Below are 23787 nucleotides of genomic sequence, written 5' to 3'. Positions count from 1 at the left end.
TATACAAAAACTCATACCTTATCGGATCTATTTAATATTCAGGGTGATTTCTGAATCCTAACTTGAAATGGGTTTGGAATGACATGAGGGTGAGTAAATAATGACAGGATTTTCATTTTAACTTAACATATTTTCTATAAAATGGCCTCAGGTCTCTCAAGAACAAGGGCATAATGAGAGGTCAAAAGAATTGCTCTAAAGCACCCCACACTGGTAATAGTTGCATTTAAGTAATACTTTTTTCTGTCCCACTTAAGTAGCATTTAATAGTGCTAAATATGTAACATTGTAGCATTTTATAATGCACTAAATATATTTTAAATATATTTTGATGTATGAAGAATATATTACAATTTAAAAGTTGGGTGTAATTAATTACAACTTAATATCAGTTGTACTGTAACTTTATTTCAAGTAAGGATGCAATTCTAAAATATATTTCAAATTGCACTTAAAATGCATTTTTATTATAATATTAAACGTGCTGGCATATAAACTACATTGCTACTTGTTCACTGTTGAATTGCTATTAAAACACACTTTAGTGCTACTAAATATGTGATTCAAAAACACCAACTAATACACTTGAAACATATTTATTAATAATCTTGAATGTACATGCATATATTTCAATTGTACGTTTACATAAATTGTTTCCTAAGTATCATAAATTAAGATAAATAAAAGCGTTTGACATGTGCTATTTTTTATTACACTGAAGAAAAGAAAAATGTGTCCAGATCTAAGTAAATAAAAAAAGCATCACCTTGTTTTAGTCAACAGTAAAAAATTACATGAGGTAGCTTGCATTAAATTATTGCAGAATGCAACAGTTAACACTTTTAAGCTCTTAAACTACCTGGCATAATAAAAGCAAACCCAAAATATTATTTTATTCTTAAAATATTATTTTTAAATACACAAATAAAATCATATCAATTAAAACCTGAGGCTGATTTATTTTTTAGATTTACATCAGCACCATGTTCTATGAAATAAGGTACAATAATGTTACTTTTTTCATTAACATTTTTTACATGAAATTATATTTTTGAGAGAGGAGTATGTGTTTACTGTATTTGATTAATTTCATTTTTGAAATGCTAGTTACCTGAGTGCAAGGCCGTAACCATGTCTTGAACACTGGCGGGGACCAAACCATTTTGGGGGTGGGGGGTCACAAGTGTTGAGGTCACAAATATAATATAATAGTCCTCTTTGGTCCTTTAATATAGTAAAGGTGCTGGGAGTCACGTGACACCATGCGAGGTTCGGACGTGTGAACGGTGAGCTCTGCACACTTTTTATGTTATAAACCGGTGAGATTCGATACACCCCGATTCATAACTGTTCTAGGAAGACAATATGTAAAAGAATTCAAAATCTTCGGGTTCCAGAGACATTAAAAGACACTTACGTGCTCAAGCTGAAGCCCCTCCGGAGGCCTCGAGTCTGGGACTCAATTTGGACGGTGTGATGGAAAAGATTCAGCATCAAATATCAAGCATGACAGCAATGCTGACAAAGGTTATTGCTGACTTGGAGGATCTTGCTGTAATACGTCGATTGATCACTACCATGGAGACGAAATTCACTGAGTTGGTTACAAGAGTGTCGGATGTTGAGAAACGGATCGATTATCTGGAGTCATCGGAGAGGAAATTAGCTGCTAATCCGCTAGCGACCAAGGCAGACTTGGAACGCATTTGGGAAAAGTTGGAAGACTTTGAGAATCATAACCGTTTTTGGTTAAATTGTTAACCAAAAAAATTGTTGGAATTCCTGAGCGAGCAGAGGGTCAGAATATGGTGGAATTTCTGGACGAGCTCTTTCCGAATCTGCTCGACATAACAGGCCATAAGCTGGAAATTGAGCTAGCTCACAGGGTCCCGGCTCGGCGATCCGCTGAGTGAGACAGGTCCCAATACTGGCCAAATTTCTGAGATCATCCAAAAAAGATCTTGTGTTATGCAAGGAGCAAAGGAAGGCTTTCTTGGAAGAACCACAACATTTTCTTGTTCCTATACTTTGCGAATTCGACAAGAGAGAAACGTGATCGATTCAAGGAATGCAAGAAACTCTTAAATCAATGGAAGGTCGCTTTTGCACTGATGTTCCTGGCCAAACTGTGAATAGATACTAAGGATGGCCGCAAAATATTTGCATGCCTACAGCAAGCGATGTCCTTTATAAAGTCAATGGAATGAGTAAGTCGTGGTGTGATTCTCATGTTGTGTTGCGGGGGAGAAAGTTGTGATTTCATGTGGTTTGATTTTGCATTTTCTGTTGTGTCTATTTGATTTGCTGCATGGAAGTAATAAAAAAAAATTAATAACTAAAAAGTGACATAGCAAATTCCTTCATTTGGAATGGTAAGCGCCCCAGATTACATTTCAATAAATTACATAGGCCGATTGACAAAGGTGGGCTAGGCCTACCCAAGATTTTGTTTTATTATTATGCATTCAGTCTCCTGAGAGAGCCCCTCCCTGGCTTTGTATTGAACAGGAAGTTCTTGCCCCAGTTTTGCCATTGCAAAGCCTTTCTATTAAACTAAACGAAGTTAAGTTACACCCCATTATCTTGCATTTGCATTGGTATGGACAAAAGTGTCCAGTGTGTTTAATTCGGACTTTTATTTAAATGTTGCCTCGAGCATATGGCTGAACCCAAAATTATGTATTAATAAGTCCCCTTTCTGCTGGTCAGAGTGGATTGTGAGGGAGGTTAATATGCTCGGTGACCTATATGAGAGTGGAGTGTTGAGATCCTTTGAAAATATGGTTCAACATTTTAGGATTCCCAGATCTCAGTTCTTTAGGTATTTACAGCTGCGCCACCTGCTCTGTACTATTTTGGGAGTAGAATAAACCCCCTTAAAGGGGCAGATACTCTGGAAGTGGTGATTACTGCTTTTGGAAAAGGTCATGAGGCATCAGTGTATTACTCCCTGTTAATTCAGAATCTGGGGGACGGAGCTTCAAATTCTCTTAAGAGATTATGGAGGGAATGTTCGGGGGGAGGGGTTTAATGTATATCATTGATTCCGTATTTTATGTTGTGTTTGTTTGTCTTATGAATGGAATCAATAAAAACTATTAATAACAGAAACAATATGGATTTAGCACCACTTAAATGCTACTTAAGTGTGCCAAAAAAGCACTCAAAAGTTGCACTTATTGCATTTAATATAAACAGCAATCAATTTTCCCTTAAGTGTAATTAACATGCAATTAAGTGTCGGAAAAAAAGTACATTCACTTCACACTTAAGTATGTTTTTTTTTAAAGTACATTATTGTCACGAATACACCAGACTCCCCAGTCATCCAATCACAGCGCTCAAACTCACCAGAGTACTAATCACCCACTCCTGCAGCCAATTCAAGATACCAATCAGCACCATTATAAGAAGCACACACAAACACTCACTCTTTGTTTGGTTACCAATGTGTTTACAGACTCTAACCCCTGTTCCAGCAATCTTCCTTAGATTACCTACCTGGGCTCTAAGCGATCTCCTGTAGAATACTAACCCTCTCCAACGATCTCCTGTGGATTATTCACCCATTCTCCTGCAAACTCCTGTGAAATCCTCATCTGTGCCCCAATGATCTCCTGTGGATTACACACCCATTCTCCAGCGATCTCCTGTGAAATACTCATCTGTGCCCCAGCGATCTCCTGTGAAATACATATCCTCTCTCCAATGAGCTCCTATGAAATACTTATCCTCTCTCCAACGATCTCATGTGGTATACTTACCTGTTCTCCGACGTCCTCCTGTAGGTTACTTATCAGAGCTCCGGTGCTCACCTGTGATACACTCACCTGTGGATTCACCTTCAAGTGAACACCTCCCTTGACATCAGCTCACCTCTGTGTATCTGGCTTAGTCTTACCATTCACCCTCCATCTCCACCAAGAATGGTACTTCACCAGTCTGCCTTCACTTGTGCACAATTTGTAAATAAACACCTCTGCTCGGGTTCAAAACTCCATCTTGTGTCTGTGGTTACATAACAATTATTTCCATAATGAGTACACTTTTTAAAAGTATGCTTAAGTGTACTTTTTCACAAGAGCAGACATGTAAGCATGAGATTGGAAAATCTATTAATATGAGGTTTGATGTACATTTTAAACAGTTCTGAGCTTTTAAGATGGTCAATACACACGGTCATCATGTTGTCATGAGCATATGTAGTGTAACGCAGCTGCCTCTCAATTGCAAATGGCAGTATTATGCAGATATTCACTGGCAGTCAGAGCTAGAGACCTTAATTCAACTGCTGTCTCACATTCAGACATTTCATTGTTTCAATGTGTGTAGGAGCGCTGAGGGTTGATGAGACAGTTCTAAACAATGATATTCATGCTTTGAGAGACAATGACAGAACGTTATTATTGCCTCTACATATGGGCAAGCTGCATAACTCTTATGAAATCCTTTTCTCTTTTATAATTTTTTTTAAATGTCATAAATTCATACAATGTGTCAATTACAATATTTGTTTTCCAACAATGTTTTATTTTTGTACATTTATTATGAGATTTATATTTTTGTACATGTATATATAAAGACTGGGGCTCGTTCACATTTTATTCAAATGAATATTTCTCAGGTTAGTTTTATTGAATTTCTGTATTGTCATATACCATAAAGTCTTGGCTACAACAAGCTAATGAACATTTTTCATCGTTTTTGCGCAGGAAAAGGTATAGTTCATTGAACAAACGCTGAACTTTTGTGACAACTTGCCCCACAATATAGCTCCTTTTTCACTGTACATCTTGCCATTGCAGTCTCCAGGCATGATCATGATTTCAAGCTCGATTACACTTCCTAGCACTTGACGCATGCGCAGAGTGCTTGATGGCACTATTCACCTTTTTCACAGGCAGCGAAATTACCCATTATGCTTAGCGCGTTCTCCCAATGTGGATGCAACAGACTTCTGCTTCACAGATTATTCCCATTACCAAGCACTATAATATCACTAACAACAGTCAAAAATGGAAGAACAGTCTGTGTTTACTTAATGTAAATCCCTTTCAGTATAAAAATCATCATGTCTATTGAGAGTCTGCATATTGATAGCTGCACCAACGTGTGTGTGTGAAAGAGAGAAAGACACAGACATACAGCACGCAGAGAGAGAGAGAGAATCCACTAATATGATGCGCTAGATTTCATTGTGTTTCTTGTTGTGCACTTCAATATGACAACAGCCAAATCACGGACATTTAGGGAATCTAGAAATCAGACCGGATGCTTTATAAAGGTTCGAAAAAGAGGACATATCTGTGAAAAGGGTGTGTATGGTCATCATAAGTTCCATTTAAAAATCTTCCGATTTATGGCATTATTTCCACATTAACAAGTGCCGCCTCCTCACACACTCTGCTGACAACAACTCTGTCTCTCCCTCATTCACATACACTCACAGCACAACATGAGATATGAACCTCGTAAAGATGATTAATAAAAAATAAAATAAAAAAAACAACAAGGAGCTTGGTTTAAATGTTTTTCATCTTTGTTATCTTCCAAAATGATGGACAGTATTTGGTATGTTTTTAAAAATGTTTCAAAAAAGTGACTTGAATTAGTTTAATGCAACCTCTGCTTAGTACATCTGGTTTGACTCAAAATATTTCATCATTGGCAGCTTTTGTGGGGGCTTATTGTTGTGACATTCATTTTACAGTAGTTGTTAAGCCACCTGTAGTTGTTATAACACCCTATAACAGCGCTTATTCACCCAGAGCCTCCACTGCTCACAATCACCAGTAAGGTTAGTGTAGCTGATAACAACAACTAAGCAGAAGTGTGGAGCATCCGAGAGGAAGTCTCTCGCCTTAATGGCGCCACCCATGGAGAAGTCAGGAAAAAGGTGTTATATTTTGGTCTGTTCTCACCCAAAACCAACTGGATAGCTTCAGAAGACATTGATTAAACCACTGGAGTCTGATGGATTATGTTTATGCTGACTTTTTCTGGTTTTTGGAGCTTCAAAGGCCTGGTCACCATTCACTTGCATTGTATGGACCTGCAGAGCTGAAATATTCTTCTAAAAATATTTGATTGTGTTTAGTAGAAGAAAGAAAGTCATACACATCTGGCATGGTATGAGGATGAGTAAATGATGAGAGAATTTTCATTTTTGGTTGAACTAACCTTTTAATGTATGCCAGTGTGGTTTGATTATGTTTGCTTGTTTCCTTTAAAGCTATGACAAATTTATGATTGTAAAAATTATCTTTGGAGGTTAGAATTCACAAAAATTATTTTAATTTAAGGTTGTGAACTAGATGTTTGAAACCAACATACAAAAACACTGCTGGAGTAAAACACTTTTGCACAGTTGGATCTTTGAATCTGTACTGTATATATGCTGTATATATATGCAGAACTGCCACTCAATGGATGTTTTTTGTTTTTGACACCATTCTGAGTAAACTCTAGTGACTGTTGCTTGTGAAAATCCCAGGAGATCAGCAGTAACAGAAATACTCAAACCAGCCTGTCTGGCACCAACAATCATGCCACGGTCCAAATCACTGAGATCACATTTTTCCCCATTCTGATGGTTGATGTGAACATTAACTGGAGCTCCTGACCTGTATCTGCATGTTTTTATGCATTGCACTGCTGCCACATGATTGGCTGATTAGATAATCGCATGAATAAGTACAGTAAGTATACAGGTGTTACTAATAAAGAGCTCAGTAAGTGTATATATACATGTATGTAACTAGGATGGACTCATTTGTAACATATGTATCAGATGTAGAAGAAGCACACCTCATTTGATTCTAAACATCAGCTGTTCATGTTCTTTATGTTTTTCTCTTCAAGTTCTGGAACAGGGAGCTTCAGGAAATGCTACTTTGCACTCTGTCTACCTTCCACAACTGATGAAAAGTTCTCTGTGTAAACGAAGTTGTCTTTAACAATATGATCCCATGTGAATAAAAGTGAAAGTGAACTCGTGCCATAAACAGTAATCTTAAGGATTTTATCATGTTCCTGTACTGGCTGTTTTGTTTATAATGTGCTAAATAAAGTAATAAAATGCTAATGTTGTGAAGTTGTTGTTGTTATGCACATGCAGGCACGTTCTTTGTGTTCAAACCACAAAAACCTTTTGTTGTTAGATAAATTGTCACTCTTTACTGAATTAAACTTCTTCAGCCAATCAGATAAAAGTACAAAATGTGCTGTGTTGTGATTGGTGTTCTATCAGTATATGCTGTCCATCACTTTCTTGTTTTGTTAGGGGAGTGATAGAGACTCTTGAGCCAAATCTGAGAGGCTGGGCATTGTGCCACTGTTTGGGCATCTGGGACAATTGGTTTGCTTTTGCTACAAGGTGTTTTTTTGTTTTGTTTTTGTTTTATCAATAGAGGTTTCTCCTAAATCAGGTCTCCACAGAGGAACGCTGTGTTCACCATACACAAAGAGCATGTGAGAACAAGCCTAAAACCTCAAGCAGAACATGCACCACACGTACGCAAAATACTTTAGCTGAGATCGAGACCTTATTTTGTGTCTGTGTCACCATGCTTGTGTCAGTGGGTGGTTGTGATTTATGGAGTACAGACAGAAAGCTAGCATAGTTTCTTTTTAGCTTGTTTTGCAATGGGACCACATTTATTACATTATAATATGCGTTTGTTTCATTTTTAATCCTCTTGTTAGTCACTTTAACATTCAAGGGAAATTCAAGGGCAAGAGTTTATCATTCAAATCAAGTATGACGTATAAAGAAAACTAAAAGCTTTAATGAGTTAAAGTTCAACCTATAAGTTGCGTTATAGCTTAACCTCAGGAAATTTGTGTTTGTAATATTTAATTACTGTGTATTTTGTATTTAATAAGGCATGGGAATGTGGTTACACTAAATATTTAAAGTTTTTAGTCATAAAAAAAAAAAAACACACATTTCCTAATTACAATCATTTATTGTACATGAACTGAAATGAACATTCTGGGAAATCCTTAAATGTGTATTTATAATTGTGTCAATAAAGGGTCATTGTTATTCATTGTCTACAAAGGACCAATCATAATTCACGCCAGTTGGAGATCCATAAGAACAAATGTTCCTCGTGAATCTCTGCAGAGTCTGCAGGGCTGGTAATGGGTCCCAGAAGGACTTTGGGAAGGACTTTTCCACCAGGAAGTCTCAGAGGACATGGATGTTTAACAGCTTGAGCAAAGAATGAAACATTTGAACTGAAACAAAGAGATGCTTAATTAGTTGTCTTCTGGGACTCTGTCATAGACAGTCACGCTCCATTGCCAACTGAACCAGTTTTTCAAACTGAATTTTTAAGAATTTGCCATTTAGATATTTCATGTAACAGAAGGTTTAAAAAAAAAAAAAAAAAAGACCCCCATTGACTTACATTGCATGGAGAGAAAAATTATATATCCTTCAAAAAAAATCGTTGTGTTCCACAGCAGAAAGAAAGTCATGCATACCAGTATAAGATGGCATAAGGGTGAGTAAATAAGATAATTATTTTTGGGCGAACTACACCTTTAATTTTAAACAATATATCTATTGTTACATTATATTACATTTCCTTAAAATAAATGTTACTTGGTTTAATATTTTGCTATACAAAGGCAAAGACATTCATACATTTTAAAGTGTGGATTAAGTGTTCAAACACTTTTTTGGGCCACTATATGTACTGTATGGTCCATTACATTTCATTATAAAGATCTAAACATTCACTCACATTCCAGCAGATCTTCTGTCCTCAAACAGTTCTGCGTCACTTCTGACATTTCCTACCTGGAGCTTCATTGTCAGGCCTCAAGCTTTAAGGCAGATCACACAATGCAAATATGTTGACCATAGTTGTCTTAAGTCCATTACACTGTCCCAAATGAGTCACTGCGCTTATAGATTTCACGTTGAATGGCCAAGTAAAAAATTAATGCATCAATCACACTTCCTGACTCCAAGCAAGAATCCAAGCAATTTCTAAAGTACTCTGAGGGCTGTGCATACTTTATTTGTGTTACTAAAGGGCACATGCATAGAACATTAGTTCTTAATGTATGATAGTGTTATATGCAGTGAAATACTTGTGATTTGGACTGGGAGATTCAGTGGAACAATGTACTGAAGGGATAGTTCACCCAAAATGAAAATTCTGTTAACATCTACTCACCCTCATGTTGTTCCAAACCCATATGACTTACTTTAGTCCATGAAACACAAAACAGCAGGCCCTGCAAAGAGCAGAGTTTGCAGTAACTAGGCTACATACTACAACCTTATCATTTCCTGTTTATCACATACCAGTTTTAGGCCAGCTGCCAGAACATAAATACTGGCACAAAAGTGCAAGAAGGTAACACAACAGACACGGTCTCTAAATAGCAGCATCAGTATCTAAAAGCAAACATGTGAGGCCGTTATGTATAAGGATTTTTTTTTTTTAAACCTGTGCGCCCAGGCACAGGCTTCCTTATGTAAGAGGCCGCAACTATGAAAAACGACTTTGCTCTTACATAATCTACATTCAGACAAATATGAAGCGGTACTAAAAGGGTTTAGGGTGCTGTCTTTCCTTTTTAATGTTCCACAATTGCAAACCTCATTCTTAACAAGATCACATATTCTTCAGATAGTCTGTTATACTCATTTAGAAATATAAACTACACAGAATTGTTTTTTTTTTCTTTCCCCAGATTGCAAAACATACTGCATTTCCAGTGCTCAACTTTGAACAGCCTAGAGTGGAGTTTTTCATCTTGTGGTAATTCTGTGTGGTTTCCGTATGAGCTGTTCTCTACACATATTTGCAGAACTGGAGTTGTACCAATGAGCTATTTTAAAAATAAATAAATAACAATGAATTTTATATATGTAATTTTTGTACAGGCCTAAATGTAGTGAGGCTGTTGTATAATGGTCTTCGTTTGATGAAGTGATACAGGTTTCTACCTAGAGATTAAGTTGTGTAGAAAGGTTGATTATCAATTAAATAGCTGGTTGCTATGTAACCAACTCACGATTAGGCTGCTTTAGCTAGGTCTGCCGGAACCAGAAACATTTATCATGCTCTATAACTCTGTAAAAAATTAAATGGCATCTACGGTAATATTATTCTATTTGTTTCCCTGTCTCAACCTCAGGATTCATATCCAGAGGTTACCAGATCCGGCCAGATCCACCTCCGTTCCTGCTTGGTGTCGGACTCCACTGCTATGTGTCTCTGAGTGATGATGACTAAATGCAGCAGGTGCCAGCCAGACATCACTTCAGTCTATTACGATGGACTTCAGGGGATGAAGTGATGCCAACTCCAACCATAAGACATAGGATACTTCATATGCCACTGACTGAACATTGGACTTCAGATAGACCTCACCGAAATGACCTGCTAGTTGAACTGCGATGCACCTCATTGATCTCTGCCTGCATCACCTTTGTCTAATGATGGACTACACTCTTAAAATTGAATACAAAGACTTTCAATGAATTGCCAACAAAAGCCTTCATCAGCCAACTAACAAAGGACAATGCATCTATGTGAACTTCAGGAGTTAATCCAGGCTGAACTTCAAAGTCATTAGTTATTTATCTTACAGTTCATACAAAATCTTTGTTTAAACACTGACCCTTAACACTTACTTAGTTTACTAATGACTTGCACTGCACATAAATAACTAATATTGCCATTATATTCATGTTGTTTAGCTTGAGGGGAACTGGCCCCCACAGTGAGCTTGATTTCTCCCAAGGTAATTTTTCTTCATTAACCAACATCTTATGGAGTTCTGTGTTCCTTGCCACAGTTGCCTTCAGCTTGCTCACAGGGGTCCTAAATGCAATTATGATTTAATTATTTAATTTCTATACACAATTTACAATCATATTTAATCAAACTGCACAATGATGACTAAGACTTTATAGATATTCATTTCATTTTCTGTTAATGCATGATTTTCTGTAAAGCTGCTTTGAAACGATGTGTGTTGTGAAAAGCACTATACAAATAAAAATGACTTGACTTAACCTGCCAGATAACAAGGGTTGTACTGGTACTAGGATAAAAGTAAAATTATTAGTAGGATTAGTAAAGCTAGCGAGACACTTTACAATGCAGAAGCAGGCTTGCATCGGTTTTATAAAACTCTCATTAGCTATTAGCATTCATTTGTTTGATTAAACTTATTAGCCACTTAGTAAATGTTGGATATTTTGACACACCCATGGGGATTTCCATTTCGAAAACTGTTAGTATAATAGATTTTGTTTCCACTATCTGTTAACATCACCCACTTTAAAATAACTTCCAGAATATTCTCTTATAGCTTATTAAAAAATTATAATATCTTATTAGATTAGTGCCAAAGTAACAACAGTTAAGTACTTAGTTTTTCTGAATTCAAGAAAACTTTCTGAATCTGGTTGAATCCAAGGACAACACCCTTGACACATTGGACAGGTCAGTTGGACTATGAAAGGAACATCAGTCATTCAATTGGATTAGATGACCTGTATTTGGCACCTGCTAAAAGCAGCTGCCAAATCGCAGTCGTCACAAGTCCCTACATCTCAGGCTGACCCTGACTGGCCCACTTACCCACTGTAGCCTGCCTTAACATGACCAAGGGATCAGGGACTAAAACTAGTCTGCTTTTTAATTTTGAATATATAATTTAATATATATAATTATATTTATCACACATATACAGTGAAAGTCTTTTTTTTTTCACATATCCCAGCTAAGCTGGGGTCAGAATGCAGGGTCAGCCATGATACAGTGCCCCTGGAGCAGTTAGGCCACTGCTCAATCTTGGCAGTGCTGGGACTTTCTGATCAGCAACCCAGAGCCTTAACCACAGAGCCACCACTGTGAGACTTCAAGGCCAACATGTAGCCTAGGTAAGAGTTTAACATACTCCCAGACTAAATCCACCAGGGCACTCCCCTGGAAAAGTGCTGAACTGAAGATTAAGCACATGCAGGACAATGATCTGCACGCAAATTATTTTGAAAGGTTGACCATTCTCCACATCACACTGTACATGGTTCACACACTTCAATTAATCTCCATTAATTTTCCTTGACCTTTCCAGTCATGATTATTAGTCAACAATTTTCAAACAATTTAGATAGCCGGGAATGGTTTTCCATTTGGATGTCACATACCAATCTTTGGAAGAAATAGATTGGTAATATCAATATCAGCTGATGGGAAATTTGAGCATTGCATAGCTACAAAAATGTAAATTCACTATAAAACATCTACATTAAATTTCCAACAAAAAAAAAAAAACTTTAATTTCCTGACATTCCCAGGTTATCCATGACTTTGACTGTAAAATGTAACAAAATCATGTCTTCAGGTAGGATGGTTAGATGAAAGTTGTCAGACACAATCCACTCAAGTTAAAATGGTTTATTAATTATCATTTTTGTAACAAAATCCATTTACAGTTCAGGTCTAGTAAGGTTTTAAATACAGAAATTAATTAGATGAAACAGAAATGAATGAGAGTCTCTGGCACAAATTAATTTTTCACAAATTGGAATGTGCACTTCTCAGTTTTACAAATTGGACACTTACAGATGTGTTCTATAAAAATGTTATAAAAAGGCAAGAGATACCAATCCACCAAAGCATTATGGCTCTATTTAACATGACAAGGCTTTGACTTCCAAGTATTCAATGGTCTAAGACTTTCCAACTTTAAATATACATCTCAAAGAAAAATTCATTAATCAAGGTCAAAATTGTACATGATGGACTGAGCACTGCATCTGAATATAGTAAGCCAAAAACCTGTTTTGAAATATTAACCTTATATTAACCTTCCTAACTCCAAAATATCTAAATACTGGCATTCATGGTGAACAAAAAAGAAAAATATTTACACAGTAATTTATGCAATATGCAAAGGCATTACGTTGCTTTGGGCAACCCTATGAGAATACATATCAGTTATTCTTCCTAACATCCCCACATACCTCTCCTCAGCACCCAGACAAACACCAATAAAACAATTACATTACAAAGCGAAATCGAAGGAAATGTGAGCCCCCACCACCATGTTCAGCTCTTAGCTAATGCCTCTATAAATGGGCTCCACTCATTGGTGTCTGGGTCGAACACCTCCATGGTGTTTAGAAACTCATTGCCATTGAAGCCCCCAACAGCACAGAGCACACCGTTTAGCACAGCCACCCCTGCGTTGCTACGTGCCGATGTCATGCTTCCTAACATCCTCCACTCATTCTTGGCTGGGTCATAGACCTCCACGCATCGCAGAGCACGAGAGCCATCAAATCCTCCAACCACAAAGAACTTCCCTGTAAGCAGTTGAAAATTACTTAAGTTTTTCAAATTAAAGGCTAGCCATTAATTAAGTCATTAACCATTTCCTACCAGGTACCAGAAAGGTCACGTCCTTACAGGATTAAACAGTCTGTTTAACGCGTCTCTTTCACCATCTCCATTTACCTTCATAAACAGCCACACCCGCTCCACGCCGGGCCACATTCATGGAGGCCACTAGGGTCCAGGTGTTGTTCTCAGGGTTGTAGCGTTCTACTGAGTTTAAGCAGTTCCAGGATTCAGCACCACCAATTACATACACTGATCCAGCTAGCTCACACACTGCTGCCTGATGCCTTCCTAAAAACAGAAGAGCGATAACAGCATTAACTTATACAAACCAACTTGTCATTTCAATTTTTGAACATACAAAACGAAATTTACATACTGATGTTCAGTGGTGCACAGCTGGTCCAAGATTTTGACACTGGGTCGAAGGAGTCACAATTCTTTAAGCCCTTTTGACCACAGGGATCAGATCCACCCACCACAAAAAGCTTGTTTTGCAAGGAACACACACCTGAAAAGCAGCAGGAACAAGTTTCTCATAAAAAAAGACACGTATTTTGTGCATCATGCATGAGCACAATCAAGTTTTACAGTAGGAAGTTACACATACCCGCATTGCAACGGTTGATGCGGAGCTCAGGAACTTGACTCCACTCGTCAGCCTTGGGGTCATACATCTCTCCACAGCTAAGCTCATCTGAGTGACCGTTGGAACCACCCATCACAAACAGCTGACCCTGAGAGGAAATCATTCATTTAGCTCTAATGACAGATGACCCATCGCTACTTTAATACTGTAAACTGTGCTGTCTTTACCATTAGCACAGTCATCTGGAAGCGAGCTCGTGGAGTGCGCATGGGAGAAATAAAAGTCCAGCAATCCTTTTTTGGGTTGTAACACTCAACAGTCCTCAGGCACTCTTCTCTGTTGTAGCCACCTGACCAAAAAACAGGCAGGCACATTGGAAATGCACAAATCAAATTATAGAATGCAATTCTTCATCTAAGATACAATTTGGGTAAGTAAAAGTCTCAGGCCACCCATCAGAAATAGACCATTAGCTCCTGTTTACATCTGTAATAATAACAACAATAATTTTCTCACTCGTGTAATGCTGTTGTGGTTTCATTTTTGTATTTGTTCTTCTGCTCCATCGCCACATTGAGGTTTTCATTAGTCCATGTCATTACTACTGTAGGCCCACGTAGAAACTGAACACTTTTTTCCTGCACCTATTATGGGTAAACCTGTGAAACTGGTTTATCTATGGTAAAATGAGAGCTGACTATACTACACTCTTATTGGAAAGATTTTTTCAAAATGCTTTCAGCGCAATTATAGGGAAAGTAAAAACATCCAAGCGGTGAGAATTGTGTTAAGGCTGGGAGATATGACAATGTAATCGGATATCGACGATGTCTTACAAAGATCCCGATTGTGATCGACAACATCGGAAAATGGCAAAACGCCAAATATATTAAAAAGTGGCCAGGGTGCGAAACTAGCACCCGCAAAATGCAATGAGGCTGAATACAGTTTGCAAGCTCCTCGTCCAAATGTATTTCATACATGGGTAATTTTGCTCATCTACCCGCAACAGGCGGGTGACCTGTAAGACGTCTCGGAGTGACACATGAGAAGAAATGCTGTTAGTTACAAAGACCTGCGCTTGAAGAAACACACTTTATTATATTTTTAAGAACAGACAAGAGAAAAGCCTTCAATTCTTGTGTCCGATTCGCTGTTTGTTCAGAGGTGTGCAGCACGAGCCTGTCATGTGGAACACACGCATGTTGGCATACAGTGGGAGCCTGTCTCGTGGAACAAGCGCATGTAAAGAGTTCTCTCTCTTTTTGTTTCATTTTTCTGAAAACTGTTTGCAAGAATAATGTTGTCAGTGAGAATGCTGCAAATTATCTCCGATCATCTCCGGAGGTGCTTTGAGTTTAGTTCACTTTATTTCCATGCGGTTAACATGCATTGTGAACTCTGCAGGCTCCGTAATATATATATATTTGTAATAAAGAATCAAAGAAGAAAGTGATTAAATCATAAAGTAATACAAGACATGTTCACCTTGAACCTAAAATTGAGTTTTATTTTCTTTAGGCAGCATTAACTATATTACCAAAATGCAATGCAAACACAAATTCGATAAGAACACACATTTGGGCAGTATTATTTTGGGAACACAAGGGAATTTATTAGGCTTATTTATTTTTATTATTATTGTCTTTAGTTCTGTAGGCTATTAGTAATTTTCCACCTGGTGTCGTTGACGGATTCTTGCTTGATTGCAAATGGAGCCGTTGGAGACGGTAAATGTTTGTATTTGGGGAGGTGGTTAAGTAAGATTTTTTGATCACTTCATTATTTTATTGCTTTTTTCGTTTAAAGTGCAATTTCAACTTAGAAATGTCTTTTGTTTATGCTTTGTGTTTCAATAAATTAATACAATTTTAAAGCAAAATCAATAAAGCAAAAAAAAAAAAAAAAAAATTAACTGACCCTCGGCAGGGGGTTGACGATGTAATCGGATATCGTGATATTTTTTAAGGCAAATATCGCCCAGCCTGAATTTGTGTATAACATGAGGACTGACATGCATAAGAAATTCTGAGGAATTTTTTGGCCGTAGATTCTGTGCAAGCCTAATCATAACTTTTTGTTGACGTTATTGAAATAAACCTTAGGTTTTAGAGATTCCAAATAAATAAATTTATGACAACTATTTGGACAAATTCCAGTCAAATAGCTCAGCTAAGCTCTTTCATTTTCTTTTACAAATACTTTATCAATCTTTGGACACATACCTGCAGCAATGAGCTTGCCATCTAGTTCAGCAGTTCCCAGGCCTGAGCGAGCATAATGCATGGGCTTTAGCAGCCTCTCCTGCAGTTCTTCTGGCCGAGCCTCGAAGCTCAGGCTCTTCAGCATGCAAGGCGTAGCAGAGGGGGAACTCTGGGGACTGCTGCGGCCATGGAGGGAGATCACACACAGTACACCTCTCAAAACAGCCAGACACAGGTACGAGTTGTCTGGAGCAGAGGGGGCAGAGGTTCAATACCTTGATATGCAGGTAATTCACAGGCTAATTATAGCAATAGATTATCCAGTATTTAAGTTTAAGAGAAGACATAAAAGCTGGTCAGATAAAGCAGTGTGAACTTACTGGTGGTCTTCTCAGAGGCAATGTACTTCCATTCGTGCTTGTTGAACTGGCTGATGGAGGTGGGAGAAAGGCTGCCAGAGGCACCGGAGATCATCTCATCTCTCTCTCGAGGAAGCTTCTTCTGCAAAACCAAACCAAGCAGCTACAAACCAGTGCCCAAACTTAACTTCCTATCTCTACTACACATGCATACAAAAAACCTTCCATCCCATGCCAATACTAATTGCAGTCTTCCACAATTTACTGGGTCTTCTGCAGAGCACACAAGCCAAAGAAAGCTGGTGCTTCAATGATATCTGACCTGCCTTTGTGCAAACCACCTGAACATTAATAAAATGGGAGATGTGCTATTCTAGAGCAGAGAAAGCAAATCACTGGAAGAGGAAGACTGAAAACCAGTCTTGTACCTGCACAAACTGGATGTGGTCATCCTCAGAGTTGAAGGTCTCTACCTGCCCCTCAAACAGGCTCCCATCATGCAATTTGTGATCTGCAGAGTAGTACAGCGTTTGCACCTGCAACAACAAAACACCAACAAAACCCATGTGGGTGTTTCTAAAACAAGTACAAAGAAATGTTCTGCCTTGTTTCTTGAAGCAGTGGAGTCAGCTGCTTTGAGGGAGGCCTTTGAAAACTTTCTGCTTCTTAGACCTTGAGGGAGCCATGACCTTGTGTCTACAGTCACTGTGATGGTAAAGACTGCTGGAAGGAGAGATCATCCCTATTAAATGTAACTTTGCTTTAGGACAAAGACCCATCTAAACCAATTAGTGGGATTTGGAAAAAGAAAGAGAAAAAAAGAAAAAGAAATAAAAACTCCAGCACTCTCAGGAACCCTGTGCCCATATGGCTTTTCGTTGGCTGATTTAGTACCACTGATGGTTGGGATCTTGCAGTCTTCTTCAGGCTTTGGCAAATTTGCTGTTGCTGTGTATTAATAAACCTATAGAAGAAATGGGGAGATCAATGGGGAGGAGCAGCCATTAGAATCAAAATAGTAAAACTCCCAAAAGCCCTGCTGGGGAGAAATGGCAAGTTACAAAAACAAAAGCACAACTCAACTCAGGTCAGTAAAGAGAGCAAGAGAAGTGGAAGAAAAATGGAACAGTTAGTTCGGCTCACCTGGAAAACCATTCAGTTTCAGTATTTTGAGGAGCACGTACTGTAGAATTTACAAGGTTAAGGGCAACCCCTCAAGGGCAGAATAAGGGGATGGCCCTGAGTCAACCTTTGATTAGGAATTCAGGAAACATGACCAAGCCAAACAAAGAGGGTATGGTTAAAGACAATACTGACCTCTTCCATTAGTTTCTCCAGGGGATCTCCATTCTTCCACAAGCTGCGCTGCACCCAGCTTATTACCTTAGAGTAGAGTTTACCATTACTCGGAAGGTTCAGGTTCTCCTCTAGCATAACATCCAACTACACACACAAAAAAAATAAAAATAGGGATAGAGACATTCAAAACACTCCAAGACTCTTAAAAACATACGATAATGATAACCATCTCTTGACACACCTTCAGACGAGGAAGTTTAAGGAAGTCATCTTGTTCTGAGATCTCCTGAAGATGGTCATGGATATAGCTGTCAATCTTGCTCAGAAGCCGACAATCAGCCATGCTACTAGCAAAATTACGGTAGGAAATGGCACTTTGACAGTCCATTTTTGATAGCATGTGGTCTCCACAGATCTGCAAAACGGAAAGAGGATTCTACAGTTTACAATCTGAATAGAAATGTATAATTCAGAGAAGTCCAACCATGAGCTTGAACATACCTGTTTGACCCGGTCTAATTTAAGCTTTTTTGCCGCAGAGTACACATCACTGACAAGATCTTTATCTGCCTTCAGCCTGTCAACAAAGAGTAAGAGGTATATGGAACATAGCTCTACTTGAAATGAAGAATATGCTATACAAAGCTTAAACACTATGTAAATATACTTACTGAGCTGTGTAGGCATAGTTGAGCAAGATCTCCACAGCATCTGGGTTGAGGTCATCAAATATGACCAGTGAAACCCCACCCTGTGGCTCAGAGTCACTGTTAAAGATCTCAAACAGGTAAGGACTGCAGCAGGCCAGCACAGCCTTGTGGGCCATTAACTCATGTCCACAGACCTGAAGGACCATCATCATTAAGGGTGATTTCAGTGGATACTGAGAAAATATTATCCAAAAAGCATGCATTTCTTTCTGAAATGAAGGGGGATATTACCTGCAGTCTGACATCACAAAACTGGCCGCTTTTACGTAAAGCATTCATCTTGGCCACAGTGGAATCAAGGAAGCTATCATCTTCAAATATCAAACACCCGTTAGTAAACATGTTGATGGATCTATCAGAGACAGTGGGGGGAGGAAGCAAAAGAAGTGAAATGAGAACTGTTGTTACACCCAGAATAAAATTTTAGTGAGATAAGGCCCACATGGAATCTGCGCTGGTTTTACACATTTTCTGCCATGATTGTGGGAGAAAATGTGTGCAATTGATTTAAATATAATTAAATCTGTTAGAATGAGCTGAGAGAACTATACTCAAATTGGCGGCTGAAAGCATTATTAAAAGGTGCTGTAAGCTATTTTTTTTTATGGAATGGTATGCAGAAAATGTTCCTTCTCCCAGAACGATATAACTAAAAAAAGTATCCTGAGATATCTTACCGGTCTCTGTAGCAGCACTACATTGTGTAAACAGCAAAAAAAAAAAAAAAACTGTGACTCAACTTATTTGCTCTGCAAACTCTTTGAAGGCTTTGGATTTTTTTTTAGACACCATTTTTTCAGGATGACCAGAGCACCATTTCAGATGCGATGATTGGTCCACTGGTTAGTACTAGGGATGGGAATTTTGGCCATTTTGTCTACTCGAATACTTGGACTAAGTGAGTACTCGAGGGGCAATGACATGTAGGGCTGAAATGATTGGTCGACGTCAGACAACGTTGACAAAAACTTGTCAACAAAAATTTTAGTTGTCGAATAGTTGTTTGATCTCATTTAAATGTAACATGATATCACATTAAACTCTAATGTTGACGCGCGAGAGCATCACTGCAGTTCGTGCCTGACTGAGGAAGAATTACACAACTCACAGTCCAGATGCACTCTAAACTTTCCAAACAGCTTCAGGTGATGTAGATTGCGAAGTATGAGGGTCCCGATCTAAGGAGGAGAGATTGAAACTGCACCTGGCTGAGGCATACTCTGTCGCGGGGACGCTCATCCCTCATGCGCACACTTGCTGCAGCTAGATTATAACGTGTTGGCTCGCAACTTATTGAATCATAATGTATGTCACTGTGCATTTCATATTGTGAAGAAAATTGGCAATACGCAGCTTTATTAATACGAGAGGTTTGTTTTTTTGTGAGTTAAAGATGGATTGAAGTAAACAGAAAGGTGAGAGAGGGTTAGCAGCTATACTGCAGAATGTTCTGAGAATGTTGAATATGATATTAAAAATACAAATATTTTAAAATATCTAAAAATCCTTAAAAAAAAAAAAGATTCACCTGAGAGGCAGCATATAAGATATTTAGACTTGCTTTTAGAGAATATATCTTGAAAATAAGTATATTTTGTCTTTACTGCACTCACAGAAGTATAACAAAGTGGAAAAAATACACAAATACAAAATACACTTTTTAAGATACATTATCTTAAAGCAAGTCTAAATATCTTATTTTGCTTCTCAAGTAAATGTATCTTGTTTTAAGAGTTTTTAGACCATTTTAAAATGGAAGACAAAAACACTTGATTATATATATATATGTTTTTCTTTTTTTTTTTTTGCAGTGAATTTCTTTACTGAATTAAACTTAGATATTTTTTTCCCTTTAATTCAGTGAATGTCATTTAGAGGAATTATTTAAAAGATGGTTTTGTCCTCTACTGTTAGTAAGCACGTTTAATATAACCTTTTAAGTCAGGGCACAAGCTGAATAAACGGTTAAGAGCTAATGATTAATCGGTGCAATAATCGCTGAATAATCATTCTAATAATCGTTAGATTAATCAAAATTATGAATGCATCATTTTTTCTCATTATGTGAAGATTCACTGCCCAACTCAATGAAAGAATGTGCACAATTCAGTTTTTTTTTTTTTAGACTTTCTGAACCGTCTATTTTCAAATCACCGTTGGCTTAACAGGAGATGCCATAACCATCACGTTTTTAATATGCATGTTAAGTTCAGTTTTTAAGATGCTGCATTGTTCCATTTAGCTGCTTTCTGTCTAGCTGTTTGAAACACTCGCCTGCTGTTTATGCGCTGCTTCAGTGCATTGAGTCCACTGCCACACACTTGCTGTGAGATGTCTCTGACAATCAATGTATCCCTCAAAACCACAACGTAATCAATCTCAAAATTATAAATAAGCTCCCTCTTTGACACGTTTGTGTTTAGTTGTCAGGTAATTGTCACTGAATAATGAATTAAATGAAGTCACATCATGCATGATCACCATCGTTCATTGTTTTCACGTCCGAGTACCCGTGCCCATCCCTAGTTAGTACAGTTATGAACGAGTTAATCAGTCATATTACTTTTTTGATGTGCATCTTGTATTCCTAATAAATTCAATGAGTTTATTCAGTACATATGTTTCTATCATAGTTTATGCACATTTCGTTTTACAGAATAAACAATATATCCACCTCAAGTGAGCATATACATTTTTATGCTTATTCTGGAGACTTTATTTGCATCTTGGCGTTTCCATCCAGCAGTTTTTATGTGATATCCCAAAATGTGCATAAAAAACATTGATGGAAACATAGCTTTTGACAACCATGAGAAGACGCACTGTTCAGGTGATGATCTCAATGCTATCTTTGGAGGGCTGTGTTTTGGAAAGGGGGGGGGGGGGGGGTCTAATTTAACAGCTCGGTGGAAGTTCCAGAATGGTTAAAATCGCTTACAGCACCTTTAAAGTATTCAAAACATTTAGTAAACTAACATGCAAGGAGTGGGGGATGTGTACAACTTGACTGGCAATCCAATTCTGTAGAAATCCACAGTTTTCTATAGGCACAGATTCCATACAGGCTTGGTGAGGAAACACACCTACCAAGTAGAAGCAACAGAAGAATCAGATGTACGTTTTCCAACAGAGGGTAGAACACAGCAGAAAAGAGGCAGCAGCTGCTCCGACTCAAACGTCACAGGGTTTGTGACCAATTGTGTCCGATGCGTGTTAAAGAATACAAGTTCTTCCACCTTTATTATCCATGATGGCCTGATAAGGAGAAAGAGAACAGTACACATCAGATTAATCCATGGCAACTCAAAACAAAGTCCGAACCCTTTTTAAATGTCAAGTAATTTTAGAATATTCAGAATCATTTCACCAAAAATGTACCAAAAACATAGAACAGTCTTTCCAGGAAGATTTGATGTGTCAGAATTTTAGAAACCCCATTAATCAAGTTTCTAAACAATGGACTGATGTGGTTAGGAGTCTCTCGAAGATCACTTTACTGTAGTATCCATCTACAACACAAACATATAGACTCTTGTACACAAAGGAATCCATTTTAACAGCAGTACCCACCAACTTGGGTAGGCCAACCTGTTTATAAGGTGTATACATTTGTTAACAAACAAACATTATATCTTCTGAAAAATACCAGTAGACTACAAAATCGGTTTTAATTGATACATTTTCTAAATTAGATTAAATTTTATTGTCATTGTGCAGAGTAATATATAAAAGCATTTTTTACACGTATTATTACTTAGTATTAAAGTATTACACTTAGAGATTTGTTTAATATAGCTTAGCTTTTAAAATGGTCATAACTATGGATTTAGTAAATTACTTTTCCTTGTTTTTCCTCTTCACCCACAAAAAACAAATATATAAATTAAGCAATACACTCCTCACTATAATGTGCTCCTCATTTTAACATCATCTCCGCTGCACATAAATGCCATGGGGTGAATTATTTGTATATTAACATGTAGTGGTCAAATATACTTGGAAGTGTGCAAAAGTGAAATTAAAGTGAATGTGAAGCGCTCAGCACATGGAACCAAATGGTCCAATGGTTGTGTAGCACAGAACCGCTCTGAATACACTGTAATAATTGTAATAATTAATAGATAAATCAAGCTGTTCGCTTCAAAGTCTATGCATGTACACAATACAGACAGGACAGAGCAGCATGCACAGACTTTGAAGCGTACAGCTTGATTTATCTATTAATTTAATTAAATCGCCGTAGCCCTTTGCGGTTAAATAATCGCACAATGTCATACCGCGATTTTATTTCAATTAATTGTGCAGCCCTAATATGTAAATGTGTGTGTGTTATATGAATATATACTGTATTAATGACCGTTAAGTACGCTACAGTAATCAAACAAAACATTAAAATGTGAATACGCATGCGCATTAAAACACCAACTACGTCAATAAAGTCCTAGATCCTCTACGTCATCACGCTAGTCGGCAGCGAGGAGTGCTTGCATACAGAGCGCGAGCGGGAACAGCGTTCTAGATTTAACCAGAAACACTGTTATACACGTGACGTCGCCTAAATTTATGATAAAAAACATCAGCAATATAAACTCAAACGGTGGGTTATGACATACGACACCTCTGAAAGACGAGATATAACGTCCATGACACGAATAATGAATATTGACGGTCTGAAAGCAGCCAGCTGTATTGTTAAAGGTTTCAGAGATCATGTTTTAGCGATGTTAACATGATATCCAGCTGAGTCGACAGTTAAACTGCAATAATTTCATTCCAGTGTTTCAGAGATACACTAAAGCAGAAGTTCCGCTTCATAAACACGATAGCTGTCCAAACCATCCACCCACCATAAGAAAACAAGCGTTTACCATCACGAGCAAAACTAATCTTTAACTGGCTGAACTCAACCGAATTTCAAGCCGGAGTGCAAACGTAAAGGCAAAAACACAAACAACGTGTCTTTTTTATTAAAACAAACTTAAAACTTCACAACTACAACGAGAACCTCGCGAGCCACCGCTGGCTAAATAAATGAAACTAAAACCTTCCCTAACCCACTAAAACACTTTAACTTCACAACAAACCACGAGTTTAAAGTCTTACCAGATTCCTTTGCCTGTTTAAGATGGCAGACATAGTTTCTGCTTAGAATGACTATTAAAATAACTACGATTATTAGCAGAAAGGCTGACACGACACCCGCCTCAAAGAACCGCCGTTGTGGAAATACCGCGCGCTTAACTATGC

The 23787-nt window shown here is 37.8% G+C and overlaps 1 protein-coding gene across 2 annotated transcripts; it reads right to left on the bottom strand.

The window, feature by feature from the left end:
• Positions 1-12419: 12419 nt before the first annotated feature.
• On the bottom strand, positions 12420-23787 carry LOC127442558 (influenza virus NS1A-binding protein homolog B). Of its 2 annotated transcripts, XM_051700685.1 has the most exons (16): positions 23644-23780; positions 21919-22049; positions 21628-21795; positions 18772-18892; positions 18502-18674; positions 18332-18407; positions 18072-18245; positions 17849-17974; positions 16960-17067; positions 16553-16673; positions 16194-16418; positions 14196-14317; positions 13990-14116; positions 13759-13890; positions 13497-13670; positions 12420-13345 (listed from the first exon to the last, which is right to left on the bottom strand). In XM_051700685.1, the coding sequence occupies exons 4-16, from the start codon at positions 18880-18882 to the stop codon at positions 13089-13091; spliced, it is 1926 nt and encodes a 641-aa protein (XP_051556645.1). In that variant the 5' UTR covers positions 18883-18892; positions 21628-21795; positions 21919-22049; positions 23644-23780; the 3' UTR covers positions 12420-13088. The 2 variants fall into 2 exon arrangements, with proteins under 2 accessions (XP_051556645.1, XP_051556646.1); XM_051700686.1 differs by lacking the exon at positions 21919-22049 and having other exon boundaries at positions 23644-23787.

This window comes from Myxocyprinus asiaticus, chromosome 6 (assembly GCF_019703515.2).
Source record: "Myxocyprinus asiaticus isolate MX2 ecotype Aquarium Trade chromosome 6, UBuf_Myxa_2, whole genome shotgun sequence".
Classification (NCBI taxonomy): domain Eukaryota; kingdom Metazoa; phylum Chordata; class Actinopteri; order Cypriniformes; family Catostomidae; genus Myxocyprinus; species Myxocyprinus asiaticus.
The sequence above is the reverse complement of the archived record's forward strand: the minus strand, read 5'-3'. Positions and strand labels throughout refer to the sequence as shown.